General features: G+C 42.5%; 2 protein-coding genes across 8 annotated transcripts in view; one reads left to right on the top strand and one right to left on the bottom strand.

The window, feature by feature from the left end:
* The window catches only part of LOC140189991 (histone H2A type 2-B-like), a 647,138-nt gene that overhangs the window by 589,226 nt on the left and 44,106 nt on the right, over window positions 1-13,806 (bottom strand). The window lies entirely within an intron of this gene.
* Window positions 1-13,806, top strand: part of LOC140190069 (uncharacterized) — a 35,350-nt gene that overhangs the window by 16,481 nt on the left and 5,063 nt on the right. For 2 of the 7 annotated variants that reach the window (XM_072246526.1, XM_072246527.1), the window contains exons 2-5: window positions 577-609; window positions 2,510-2,792; window positions 3,169-3,471; window positions 8,745-9,044. In XM_072246526.1, coding sequence (XP_072102627.1) covers window positions 3,300-3,471; window positions 8,745-9,044 — 472 coding nt within the window. In that variant the 5' untranslated portion in view covers window positions 577-609; window positions 2,510-2,792; window positions 3,169-3,299. Of the gene's footprint in view, window positions 1-576; window positions 614-2,509; window positions 2,793-3,168; window positions 3,472-8,744; window positions 9,045-10,158; window positions 10,249-12,800; window positions 12,829-13,806 lie in introns of all 7 variants that reach the window. The other 5 variants (XM_072246525.1, XM_072246523.1, XM_072246524.1 and 2 more) reach the window with 5 other exon arrangements.

Genomic DNA, 13,806 nt, shown 5'->3' with positions numbered 1-13,806 from the left:
TGGATTGGTGTCCCAATTTTCACACATTGGATACCCACTTTTAATGTGTACGGATTATATACGTCATGACCCAACTCTCGTCCAAGAAATTGTTCAAATTCTCAGTTACATCGCTGATAAATAATGGAATCTTTGTGTTTTAATGCTTGCGTGTAGTGTTAAATCAACTGTAGGCAAGGATGGGATTCGAATGACCATTATCATGTACGACTTTTGTGTTCTCTTTCCTGCCTCGACAAGCGGCGCCCTTCAGATGCGAGTGCGGCTGTGGAATAACTGAATGGAGATAAGTGAGAGCTGTTTCTATCCACGTACTAGTCTTTCTGTTTCCGTCATGATTCTGTTCTATGCAGCGAAGAATGTCCAAGGGAGACAGTACTTCACAGAACGACATCATAGTATCAAAGCTGCTGTATCAACAGATGGGGAGAACTGAGAATGGGGTTTGTGGGAGGACAGCGCTGGCAAACGGAAGTCACAGAATAATAACCATGATTCTTCTACGAAGCGAAATTGGAAGATTTATAGAGATTTGATGTATAATTCATGTAACTTAATATTATCTTTCCTTTACAGTCGGCGTGAAGGCGCAGTGTGAACGTTTTCAAGGTGTGTAAGTAACTTTGTTGATTGTTCTTTGAATGCCGTTTCTCTATCTTGCTGTTTGGTTGATGATCAAACAGACGTTATCTGTTGTCTCTAATTTTTCTACGACTCTGATACGATGGATAGAAAACCAATGTGATCAAGAGTCAACACCAGAGGCAACCGCCATTCCTTGGTTCAGTATTTAGAAATGATATTTTAGGGAAATGCTATTTATTAAAATCTGGCCACACATTTTAATTCCCCGTCCCATTCCCATTCCGATAGGTCTATCCACGGCCTCCCCTACTGTAAAGATGAAGCCACACTCAGGTTGGAAGAACAACACCTTATATTCCGTCTGGGTAGCCTCCAACCTGATGGCATGAACATTGACTTCTCAAACTTCTGCTAATGCCCCACCTCCCCCTCGTACCCCATCGGTTATTTATTTATATACACACATTCTCTCTCTCTCTCTCTCTCTCTCTCTCTCTCTTTCCTTTTTTCTCCCTCTGTCCCTCTCATTATACCCCTTGCCCATCCTCTGGGTATCCCCCCTCCCCCTTTTCTTTCTCCCTAGGCCTCCTGTCCCATGATCCTCTCATATCTCTTGTGCCAATCAACTGTCCAGCTCTTGCCCCCTCCTTTCTTCTCCTATCATTTCGGATGTCCACCTCCCCTTCCCACTTTCAAATCTCTTACTAGCTTTTCTTTTAGTTAGTCCTGACGAAGGGTCTCGGCCCGAAACGTCGACTGCAGCTCTTCCTATAGATGCTGCTGGCCTGCTGCGTTCACCAGCAACTTTTGTGTGTGTTGCTTGAATTTCCAGCATCTGCAGATTTCCTCGTGTTTGCTATTTAGGGACGCTATTTTGACGATGTAAGATGACAAGATAGTGTTATAGATGTAGAATGCATTCATTAAAGAGAGGTTGTTAAGAAAGGTCAGTTTGAAGAATCAAATTAGACACAAAATTTTCTAAACATTTGGAATCAGAGGTTATAATTCCACAATTACTTGTAAATGAATCTCTGCAATCAACTCCCTTCCGAACCGGATTACTTGCAGTAATCATCGCAAGTGCCCATATAGAATCCATCAACGTCACACGAAGAGAAACGTACAGGGTCCTTTGGAACCTGTGCAGTCCACGTTTTTAGCATATGTGTTTTATGCCAACCCAAAAGAAAACAAATTCTCGACAAATTGTAAAAGGGAGCAGACATCCGGGACGAAATGTAAGATTTCTAAAAGATACTTAGATTGTATTAAGTGATGCAGTGTTTGTAATTCACAAGGTAGAATTCCAATTAGCTTAAAAAATATCCTAGGCAGGAGCAATCTCAGAGCGGACGCCTGTGACAATATCATAGCAGCTCGAAGGGCCAGAAGGGCCAATTCAGCGCCATATCATTAAATAAGTTATAGATAGAGGAAAAAGTAAAAGGCTGGAAAAAAATGAGTGAGAGAGAAAAGTGAAGAAAGGGAAGGGGAGGAACATCATGGATTGTGATAGACGTGACGACAAGATGTAAGAGGCTGGAGTGAGGAAGAGAAGAGGGGAGGATAATGACGAACAAAGTTTCAGGAAGTTGGAGAAAACAACGTTCATGCTATCATATTCGATAATTATGATAACAAAACAGGCACCTTATGATAATATCCCATTCTAACAACACATCATGCTGCACGTTGCTACAACAGTTAACCAGCTATTCACGAAACACGTGAATACATTTTCTTCACCGCGAGACAAAACTTAGTAAATGTGATAATGAGTTCGGAAATAAAGGTTATCTGTAGAAAATTCATGCGAGAAATTGAAAATTTAAATAACACATTAATATTTGCCAAACACGTGAGAAGATTTCGCTGAGCCGGTTTTACACGGTCTGAGTCGATTTATTCTCTGCATTTGCAGCTCGTCCAGAGAAACCTATACTGTCAGCCGACCAAGAGAACGGAGACTATGTATCCGGTGAAGTGATCACTTTTACCTGTAAAACAACGAAGAATCTAGATTCGAACAGCAGCTTTCTCCTGTACAAAGAGGGCGAACATGTATCAATTGAACCCACATACAATTCTGAGCGAGACAACGCCACGTTTACTATCCAGGCAACATTGACCGGCTTGAAAGATTACAACTGTGCTTACACATGCAATGCGTTTGGGAGAAATGTAGAATCGGATAAAAGTCGTAGGTGAGTTTGACGTTTATGAACTTAAGTATGGACAGCATATAATGATGCCCGTGATTTGTAGAAAAATACTTGAAATGGCCGGTGTAATCTGAAGATGTACAAGAATAATAAAATATGTTTTCTATCACGGTCTTTGGACTGCTTCTGTTTTTGCCTAGAGTGAAAATTGAACAAGTACAACTCCTCCTGAGGTCATCCAGACGTATGTCACACCTCGTCCCCCGGGAAACTCATTTTCGTACATATTTCATACAGGAGGGGCATAGATATGAGAAATATGCAGGAGCAAGGAACCATTACTGTACCACAATAAACAGAATGTTCTCTTACGTGTCGGCTTTCCGTAGCCTAATTTGATTTATTTTAATGCTTCCAGATGCTCCAGAGAAACCCCGGCTGCTTCCTGACCGTGCGGATAAAGTCTATGTGGCAGATGAATTGATCACTTTCAATTGTACACCAACCGACGGTCTAAATCCGATTTTGAACTATCTGTTCTATGAAGTTATGCAACAACCGCCAGTAGATTACAAATACTATTCATGGCAAAATAGTACAACTTTTACCATAAGGAACACAACGACTGGCATAAAATACTACCACTGTATTTACTCCAGCAAAATGCTTGGGAGGATTGTAGTATCCGAGGAAAGTGAAAGAGTGCAGATAGCTGTTGTAGGTGAGTTTACTATTTGTCGATTTAAGGATATGTTGCACATATTGATGCCTGCGAGTGATAGAAGAATACTTAGACAGATGGGTCGTAAAGGGCAGGTTAAATTTTACTTTTACTCAGCCTTTTCATTCTTTCTATCTTGGACATGGGCGTATCTTCAACTAGAGTCATAGAGTCACAGAACAGTTCAGCACTGAAACAGGCGGTTCGACACAGCTAGTCCGTGCCGAAACATTTAAACTGCTTATCCCATTCGACCTTCACAGAGACATAGCCCTCCATACACCTACTATTCGTGTAGGTGTACAGACTTCTCTAAAAAGTTGAAGTCGAACTCCTGTGCATCACTTGCGCTGGGTGCTCGTTACGTACTTCACGACACTGTGAGTGAAGAAACTTCCCCCCATATTCCGCGGAAAGTCCCACCTTTCACTCTTAACCCATGACGTCTATTTGCAATCCCACCCGACCTCAGTGTAAAAGCCTACTCGCATTTACCCTGTATATACCCCTCATAATTTAGAATACATCTATCAAGTCTCCTCTCAATCTTCGACGTAGCAAGGAATGAAGTGCTAACCTATTCAATCTTTCCATATATCTCAGGTCCTCCAGACCCGAAAACATCCTTGTAAATTGTCTTTGTAATCTTTCAAACTTACTATATCTGTGCTGTGTCTGGGCGACCAAAACTGCACACAATACTGTAAATTAGGCCTCGCCAATGTCTTATACACCTTCAATATAATACCCATCTCAAGTGCTCAGTCCTTTGAATTATGCAGGTAAGTGCCAAAACCTTCCATTACGACAATATCAATCTGTAACACTACTCTCAGTGAATTATGGACCTGTATCTCTACATTGTTTTCTTCCATCGATTTCCTCAGTTTCCTCCCGTTCACTGTGTGAGACCTATCTTGGCTGGTCCTACCGAACTGCAGCAACTCGCACTTTTCTGCACTAAATTCAATCTGCCATTTTCATCCCATTTTTCCAGCTGGTCCAGATTCCGTTGCAAGCCACGATAGTCACACTTGCTGTCCACTGCACCCCAATCTAGGTGTGATCCTCAACTTTGCTGTTCATGTTAACTACATTATCATTCATAAGTTTGATAGATGGCAAGTAACAACAGACCCAGCATCGGCCCATGCAGCACTCCACTAATCATTGGCCTCCAGTCAGAGAGACAACTATCTGATACCACAAAGACAATGTCTAATACAATTTAGTACCTCATCTTGAATGCCAAGCGACTGAAAATTCTTGACCAAACTCCCATGCGGAACTTTGTAAAATACCTTGCTGAAGTCTTTGTAGACCACATCCACTGCCTTGGCTCCATCAACTTACCCCGTAACTTCCTCGACAAACGCTATAAAATTTGTTAGACACGACCTTCCTCGCAATAAAACCATACTGACTATTCTTAATCAGTCAATCTCTATCCAAATACCTATATATCCGGTCTTAGAAACCTTTCAATACCTTACAAATTCAGGCTCACCGGCCTATAATCTGCTGGTTTTTTTTAGATCTTTTCTTAAACAGCAAATCAAGATTGGCTATCCTCTGATCCTTTGGCATCTCACCTGTTGCTAAAGATAATGTAAACATTTGTGCCACTGCCCCACCTCCCGCAGGATCCGACGGAACACTTAGTAAGGTCCTGGGGATTTACCTATCCTTATTTGCTTCAAGACAGCAAACACCTCGTGTTCTGTTACCTGTCCAGGGTATATAAAGTTGATGCTGTTGTTCTTATCTTCTGTAGTCTCTGTATCCATCTTCTGAGTCAATACAGATGCAAAAAGAAATCATTTGAGAGCTCTCCCACCTCTTTTGGCGCCCCGTGCTCCATGTTGATTACTATTCTGATCTCCCAGAGAACCCTTGCAATCCTTTAGTTCTGAGTGTATCTGTAGAAGCCCCTAGGATTCTCATTCACTTTGTCTACTTAAGCAAGCTCATGCCTTCTTTGAGCCTTGCTTTTTTTTTTCTAAAGTGTTCTCTTGCATTTCTAACGCTCCATATGCACCTCATTTCTTCCTATTTGCCTATACCTGCAATGCACCTGAACTTGTTCTTAACCAGGCCTCCATATATTCTGTTTATTCACGCCTGTTTTCTTTACCACCACCAGTTATCGTTACCTTTTATTCTGACAGGCTTTGTACTCCCAAGTTTTCACTTCTAAAGGTGCCTCACTTACCAAGTACACCTTTGCTAGAAAGCAACCTGTACTAATCACTCTTACCAGATTCGTGCTGATACCATCAAAATTGGTCTTTTTCTAATTCTGAATCTCAATCCAAGGACCAGGCCAATTTTTTTTCGGACTTACTTTGAAACTAATTATTTGTGATCACAAGATGCAAAGCGCTGCCCGACACAAACTTCTGTCACCTGCCCCATCACATTCCCTTGAGACTTCTACATACTGATTGGGGTAACATTTATGAACACAATTCACAAACTCTCCCCCATCTCGTCTCGAAGCTTCTGAGTTTTGAAAGACCTACGTAGAGCGGACGTGGAGTGGACGTTTCCCATGCTGGGAAACATAGTCGGATGTTTCCCAGTTCTATCCATAAAGCCTCATTAGGCGAGTTCTGCCGTCTGTCCTGACAGCACTGCCGTGACATTTTCGCCCACAATGCGCAGTCTGAATCAATTCATTTTCTTTCCTTCTAACTCAACCACCGAAACCTCTAATATCAACTGACCGAGCGGATCAAGTCTATGTGTCAGATGAATTGGGCAGATTTACTTGTCGGACAACCTATCGTTTACATTCCGACGGCACCTTTCACCTGTACAACGGCGGACAACAGGTAAATAAAGAGCCGTCATACACTTCACAACGAGACCGTGCGACGTTCACCATCGCGAACGGAGGAGATGCTCCGAGCGATTACTGTTGTGTTCACACATGCACGGTGTCCGGTAGAGTCATATACTCAGGACAAAGCGACGGAATAAAGATAACAGTCGTTGGTGGTTTTTTCTTGCTTGTTTCTATTCAACGAGGTGATTTATGCCTGCAATTGGAACAAGAATATTTCGACCGAGAGGTACCACTATTGGTAGAGGAAACACGTTATCCATTCACACTCATCTTGGTTTGATGCTTGTGTATTACGACCGAGTAAACCCCCTCCTTCAATCGTCCCGTTTTCCCCGCGAAATATATATTATTTCGGAGACATTCGGACGTGAAGGGCAAAATTGAAAGTTTAATGTTCAAACTAAGTTTATTATTGAAATACATATATGTCACCCATATGCAACACTGAGATGCATTTTCTTGCGGGAATACTCAACGAATCCGCAGTATAGAACAACCATAATACAATCAATGAAAGTCCGTGTCAATGTGGGCGCTCAGCCAAGGTGCAAAGACAACAAATTCCAAATATAAAAGAAAAAAATATATATAATAATAATAATAGTAATAATAAATAAGCAATAAATATCTAGAACGTGATGAAGAGTCTTTGAAATTCAGTTCATGGGTTGTAGGAATATTTCAATGGCGGGGCAAGTTGAGTGAAGAACCTCTTGGTTCAAAAGCCTCATGTGTGAAGGGCAATAACTGTTCCTGAATCTGGTGGTGCGAATCCTGAGGCAGCAGCGAGAAGAAAGCATGTACTGGGTGGCGGCACCGCTGATGATGGATGCTGTTTTCCTGCGACAATGCTTCGTGTAGGTGTGCTCAATTTTGGAGAGGGCTTCACTCGTGATGGGTTGTACTGTATCCATTGCTTTTTGTAGGATGATCTGTTCAAGGCAGTTCGTGTTTCCACACCAGAATGCGTTGCAGCTAATCAGCATATGCTCCACTGCGCATCTATGGTAGTCATCAAATTTAGAGATGTTTTGCTGATCATTCGCCAACTCCAAAGGAGGTAGAAGCGCTGCAGTGTTTTCTTCGTAATTACAGTTATGTGCTAGGCCCAGGAAAGATGCTCTGAAATAATAACACGAGAAAAAGTAAAGTTGCTGACCCGCTCCATCTTTGATCGTCTGATGAGGACTGATTCATAGACCTCTGGTTTGCTTCTCCTGAAGTCAATATTCATCTCCTTAATCTTTATCACATCGTGTAAGAGTTTACTGTTATGGCATTCCTCGGCCAGAGTTTCAATGGCTCGCATATATGCTGATTCGACACCACCTATGATTTGGCGTCCGACAGTGGTATCGTCACCAAATTTAATGTGGCATTGAAGCCGTGCTTAGCCATGCAGTCATAAGTGTAAAGTGGGTAGAGCTGTGGGCTAAGCACACAACGTGCTGATGGAGATCGTGGAAGAGATATTGTTGCCGATCTGAACCAACTTGGGTCTGCAAGTGAGGAAATCGGTGATGAAATTGCACAATGAGCTATTGAGGTCAAGGTCTTGAAGTCTGCTAATTATTTTTGTGTAGCTGATGGTATTGAAGGCAATAGTCGATAAAGAACATCCTGGTGTGTGTGCATCTCTGTTGTTCAGATGTTCCTGACTTGCGTGAAGAGCCGATTACATGGCATGTGCTGTTGAGCTGTTGCTCCGGAAGGCAAATTGCGGTGGATATCAGAATACGTATGCAGTTGCAAAAGAGTATCTCACCTCTTAACCCTCATTGTTCTCTCGTTGCGTTTAAAGTAATGGGAAAGGATTTCTCTGGGAAATGCTGGAAGATCCTGTCCCATATGCCATTATACATCCCGTGGTATTTTTTTTTTTCTGGGATCTGATAAAAGTATGCGAAATCCAAGACTGTCAAAGGTTTCCACAGGCTATTTTCATGCGCTTCCATGCCATATCTATTAGGTGTGCTCCATCTGGCATTTTCCAGCCTACAAATTCAGGCCCATCTCAGTCTGCATCCAGCTAATAGGATTCACCTGCCACTCGTTCCAGACTCATCACCTGCAGCCTATTTAATCCGTTATCACCCACAGTCCTTGTTCACTTATCGAACTATCCAGCTTCAGCTAGCGTTCCACGTCTTCAGTTTTCCTGGATACAGTTCACCCTGTTGCCTGCTGTGTTTAGTTTCTGTTCTTTCCTGTTTTGAGCTCCCTGGTGGCTTGTATATCACTAAAGATTGTCCTTATTGCTAAATCGTCTCCCCTCTCTGCGTTTGGGTCTATGCTTCTCTATATTTTCTGACACAGTCACTTTGCGCTAATTTCCTGGTTTGTTCGGAGTATATTTATAAATATATACTTTAAACTTTGAACTTTAAATTCTCTGTTTTTTTTTTTTTTGGTCTTCTGTTGACAGATCTGCCCAGTCCTAGAATATCACTAGCCTCCAGTCATGTTTCTCAAGGTGAAGACGTTACGTTTAACTGCACATTCACGAAAAACACCTCGGTCGGAACATTCTACTTATACAAGAATGGCGTTCGATTGAATGACTCGGTTCCCCAGAGTGCAGATGCACAGAACAAATCAACCACTTTCACTATCCGGAATGTAGATCCAGGAAATAGTGGGGATTACACATGTGTCTATAAATTATTGGAAGGAGTCAGGTATCTAATGTCGTCGCCCAGTGATTCGGTGCATCTCTCTGTCAGCGGTAAGTTCATTCAAACCAATCATACGGCTAAACTTCATCTTCCAGAAAGGCATAAATTAAAAAAAAACACTTTCAATTTATTGTGACTTATTCTGGTCCACTGAAATCAGTCAAATCATACCGCAGGCACCCGCCATAAATAACAAGATTTCCATTGGTCTACCTGTGCGGATATTCTGACATCTTCTTGTGCTTATGGGTCTTTAACTTACCAGGAAGTTGACTCTTCATGGGATTAGATCGCTTTCAGCCTATAGCTGTAACTGCCGTCTTGTCTTCCGTCTTTCACTCATTCTTTTACTCCGTCCACGCCGTGGTCTAGTAGCGGTTAGTGCGACACTATGACATCTCGGGAGGTCGGAGTTCGGAGTTCAATTCCGGCATCCCCTATAAAGAATCTCTGTAGATCCTCCCCATGGAATCTGTGGGGTCCTCTGGTTTCCTCCCACAGTGCAAAAACGTACCAAGTACGTAATTTTTTTTAAATAAATTGTCCCGTGATTATGTTAGAGTTAGATTGGGGTTGTCGGGGGTTGCTGGGCGGTGTAGCTCGAAGGGTTAGAAGGGCCTATTGCGCGCTGTAAGTCTAAATATTGTAATATGATATGCGTGGTATCTGCGTTAGACTGTCACGCGTGCTTCATCGGATTTCCCTCTGATACGCTGTTATTGGGTTGATAACGAAGTTCCCTTATATCAAAATGCTCTTGATATCGACAAGCGTGTCAACAGTCAAGAATGTGTTACAAAGCATTTCTACCTATGTTCCTTTTAGTAAACAAAAAAAAAAAAGAATGAAATGACTGGACGCATGTGAGCCAATATGCAATGATCTGAGATTTTGGCTTCTTTGCTAATGAACTATGACTCGAAGAGTAGAATTTTTTTCTTTTTCATGTCACATATTTCAGCATGTTCAGCATCTTTTTTGAAAATTCCCCATTAATACAGGGAAACATACTGTGAGGACCGGCAGTAACATTCGACCTGGGAGAGGAATGTAGACAATTTTGAACTTTCTTCAATAGATGCCTCACCTTATTCTCCATTCATGCCGAAAGGATATGTGTGCAACAACTATTCTGACATTATCTCGCCTATTTATCTATTTTAGTAAAGTCAATTCAGCGGTGGATTGCAGCTTCAGCTGTATTGGCCCCGGTGTTAATGTTTGGAGTGTTGAGCGTTTACTGCTGGAAAAAAGGTAGGCGACATTAGCGATCGAGAACCAACTATACGGCATGCAAGAGGGAGATTGTTTTATCACTTTAATCCCTCTTGCAACAGCCTAACATTCATCGCGTAAATGCGGGATACAAAGGGCAAAAAGATTATGAATTGTCATACGAAATGGAAAGGCTGAATGTATAGATTTAATATAAAGATCAGAATAAATTGGACCATTCCTGCGCACCTTAAGGGCAGAGAAGAATCAGAATCGGGTTTAATATCATCGATATATGTCGGGAAATTTGCTAACTTTACAGGTGAAGTACAATGAAATACATGATAAATAAATGTAGGAGAAAAAAAACTGAATGATAGTACTGAATATATAAATATTAAGCTAAAATGAGTAGTGCGCGAGAAAAAAAAAACAGGAATTAAAAAAAAGTGAAGTAGTGCTCAATGTCCATTTAGAAATCGGATGGCAGGAGGGAAGAATCTGTTCCTGATTCACTGAGTGTGAGCTTTTAAGCTTCTGTACCTGCTTCCCGACGATAGCAATGAAATGACAGCATGTCCTGGATGGCGGGGACCCTTAATCATGGGCGCCGGCTTCCTCGGGCAACACTGCTTGAAGATGTCATGGAGGATACTCCCCACAATGAAGCTCACTAATTTGACAAGTTTCTGCAACTTACTTCGATCTTGTGCGGTAGCCCCACGTCCCAACCCCCACACCAGACCGTGACTCAACCAGTTAGAACTCTCTCCACGGTGCAGTTGCAGAAGTTTTCGAGTGTTTGCGTTGGCAAAGCAGATCTCCTCAAACTCCGAATGAAATATAGCTGCCCGTCTTGCCTTTGTTATAGTTGCATCAATATGTTGTGTCCAGGTTACAACACCCAAGGACATGAAATTGCTCGCTCTCACCATTTCTAGTCCCTCTGTGAGGATTGGTTTGCGTTTCCTCGTCTGCCCCTTTTTGACGAGCGCAATCAGCTCTTTAGTCTTGCTGACGTTCAATGCAAAGTTGATGCTGCGATACAAGTCACCTGACTGGCATCTCTCGCTCCTGTACGTTTCGTCACAATCTAAAATTCTGCCATCAATGGCTGTATCGTCAGATGGCATTTGACGTATGCGTAGCTACACAGTCATTATGTTTTCAAAATGCAGAATTCAGCTTTTCAAAAGATTCCTCTCAGTATCAGTCCGAATTTGATAGCCACCTTAGTCGATTGTCTCGGGTTTCTTCATTTGTCACATTCTTGTCAGGTAGGCGCAAAAGCTGGTTCCGTTTTCGCTTTTGAGTATCTATGGCTTTGACCGTTCCTTATTTTATATACTCCCATCAGTTTCATTATGTGCTTAATATACGCAACAGCACTAAAAAAAATTGTAACCTCAACAGATCTCTCTATCTCTAACGCAAACATTCTCTCTCTCGCTCTCTCTGTCTCTGTCTCCGTCTCTGTCTCTGTCTCTGTCTCCGTCTCTGTCTTTGTCTCCCTGTTTTTGTCACATAACATAAGGTAGAAGAGCAGAATTAGGCCGTTTGGCCCATCGAGTCTGCTCCGCCAGTTAATCATGACTGATACATTTTCCTCTCAGCCCCAATCTCCTGCCTTCTCCTTGCCCTGACTAATCAAGGATCTACCACTGCCTGAACTAGACATAAAGACTTGCTCTTCTCACCCGTCTGTAGCAACGAATTTCATAGATTCGCCACTCTCTGCCTAAAGAAATTCCTCTTCACCATTCTAAAAGGACCACCCTCTGTTAATATACTAAATCTGTCTGTCTGTCTGTCTCTCTCCCTCTCTCTCTCTCCGTCTCTGCCCCTCTCTCCCCACCGCCCACCTCCGTTTCATTCATGTCAACAACTGCAAGAGAAGTATGACCATTATGCCATGGAATGGTAACAGTGCAGAAATTCGAAGCGCAGTCATCAAGTCCTGAGCCCGATTATGCATCAGCATTGTGACAGGTTGTTCGCTCGGTGGTTCCTTCTTTCTGCTAGTTGCAGATCACCCTTGGGCGAGGTGTAGCACCTTCCTAGCCACTCCCAGTCCCTCCACAGCCCCGATCAGGTCACTTGAAGCTATGGGAGCGGTGGTGGATGGTCGTGAGAGTAGCTGGGGCAGATCACAAGTCAGGGGTATGCGAGCACTGACGCCAGGCAAACAATTTCAGAAGGGTATTGATCACGGCTGGGGTCACCCGTCTTGTAAAGACACTGCCCAGAAGAAGGCAATGGCAAACCGCTTAGGGGGACAAATGTTCCAAGAGCCAACATAGTCATGGATAGACCGTGATCGCTCTCGCAATACGACAAAGTACATTGATGATGACCACAATGATTCAGTCATGTTTTGTCTCGTTTCTTTTTTGTTTTTATTAATTATTTTAATTTCAACTTCGTTCTCACCTTAGGGGCGATGTTTGTATTCTTCAAACAATTGCGGATTTAGTCAGGATTTTATTCTGTGCGAAGAAGCAGGATTTGCAAATGTTCACGCAAGTCTGCTGTTCTCTATACGGCTCTGAGCTGCTTCATTTTAACCATTTAATTCTCCGTATAATTTACAGGGAAGGCAAGAGGCCGCGGAGAATTGAGGTAGGAAGATGATTTCCGCAGAAATAAATACATATGACATTCATATTCAAATGTTGGGGAAAGTTTTAGAATTCTGATCGTCATCTCGGAACACTTTTACCCAATATTCAGTAGTGTCAATTCCAGATTGTAGAGTGGTGTTATGACGTAAACGAACTCCCGTTTGATCATTGTCCCCAGTAACTACTCCCCGAAGAGTCTTTCCAAATGGACTGCATGCTCCAGAGTAGCCCCTCGTGTTGTGTTTCTGCGGGGTAAGAACGGCAAAGGAGCAGAATGATTCAACTTTTATATTGTGCCATTTTAATGACGGTACACGATGGACACCTTCCACGAAGCGCGCCCGCCGGAAGGAAAGACATGAACTCTTGTAATGCCCGCGACCAAAAGAAAAAAGCTTCCCACACGTAGGAAGCCCAATTGATTAACTGCGTGATCGATCGTCCAAATGCGCACTCGCTACATTCTCACAATCGATCTGATACGGTTCACAACCAATTCTTGCTGATTTTCCTCATTATTTGCCTTTTCAGTTTTTTGATTTAATTCAATCTTTTGGGGCATCTTAATGTGCTTTCGTCTTTCGTTGACCATTCATTTCTTCTCCCCGTTTTCCTCTTAATACCATTTGACTTCACCCTCTCGCTCCCATTTTCAAAGTCCAATCTTTCTCCGTCCACTTCCATCCTCGATCTGATATGGTACACCACTGGCCGTCATGCGGTTTCCACATTCAATTCTAAATTTTGAACACGATAAAGGTCTTACATTGATTGACAGAAGTCAGAATTGCCTATGGCTTACGTGCTAATGTTGAGAGTATCCCCTGTGTCATCCCAAGTTCAAGTCGAGTTCAAGTTCAAAGTTATTGTCATTTCAACCACGTACATGTGTACCGCCAAACGAAATAATCTTCCTCCGAACCAAGGTGCACAGTACAATACATATACTGTAACTCATGCACAACACATAAAATAC

The sequence above is a fragment of the Mobula birostris genome, chromosome 29, assembly GCF_030028105.1.
Source record: "Mobula birostris isolate sMobBir1 chromosome 29, sMobBir1.hap1, whole genome shotgun sequence".
In the NCBI taxonomy this organism is placed as follows: domain Eukaryota; kingdom Metazoa; phylum Chordata; class Chondrichthyes; order Myliobatiformes; family Myliobatidae; genus Mobula; species Mobula birostris.
Note: the sequence above shows the minus strand (reverse complement) of the source record. Positions and strands in the feature narration are given on the sequence as shown.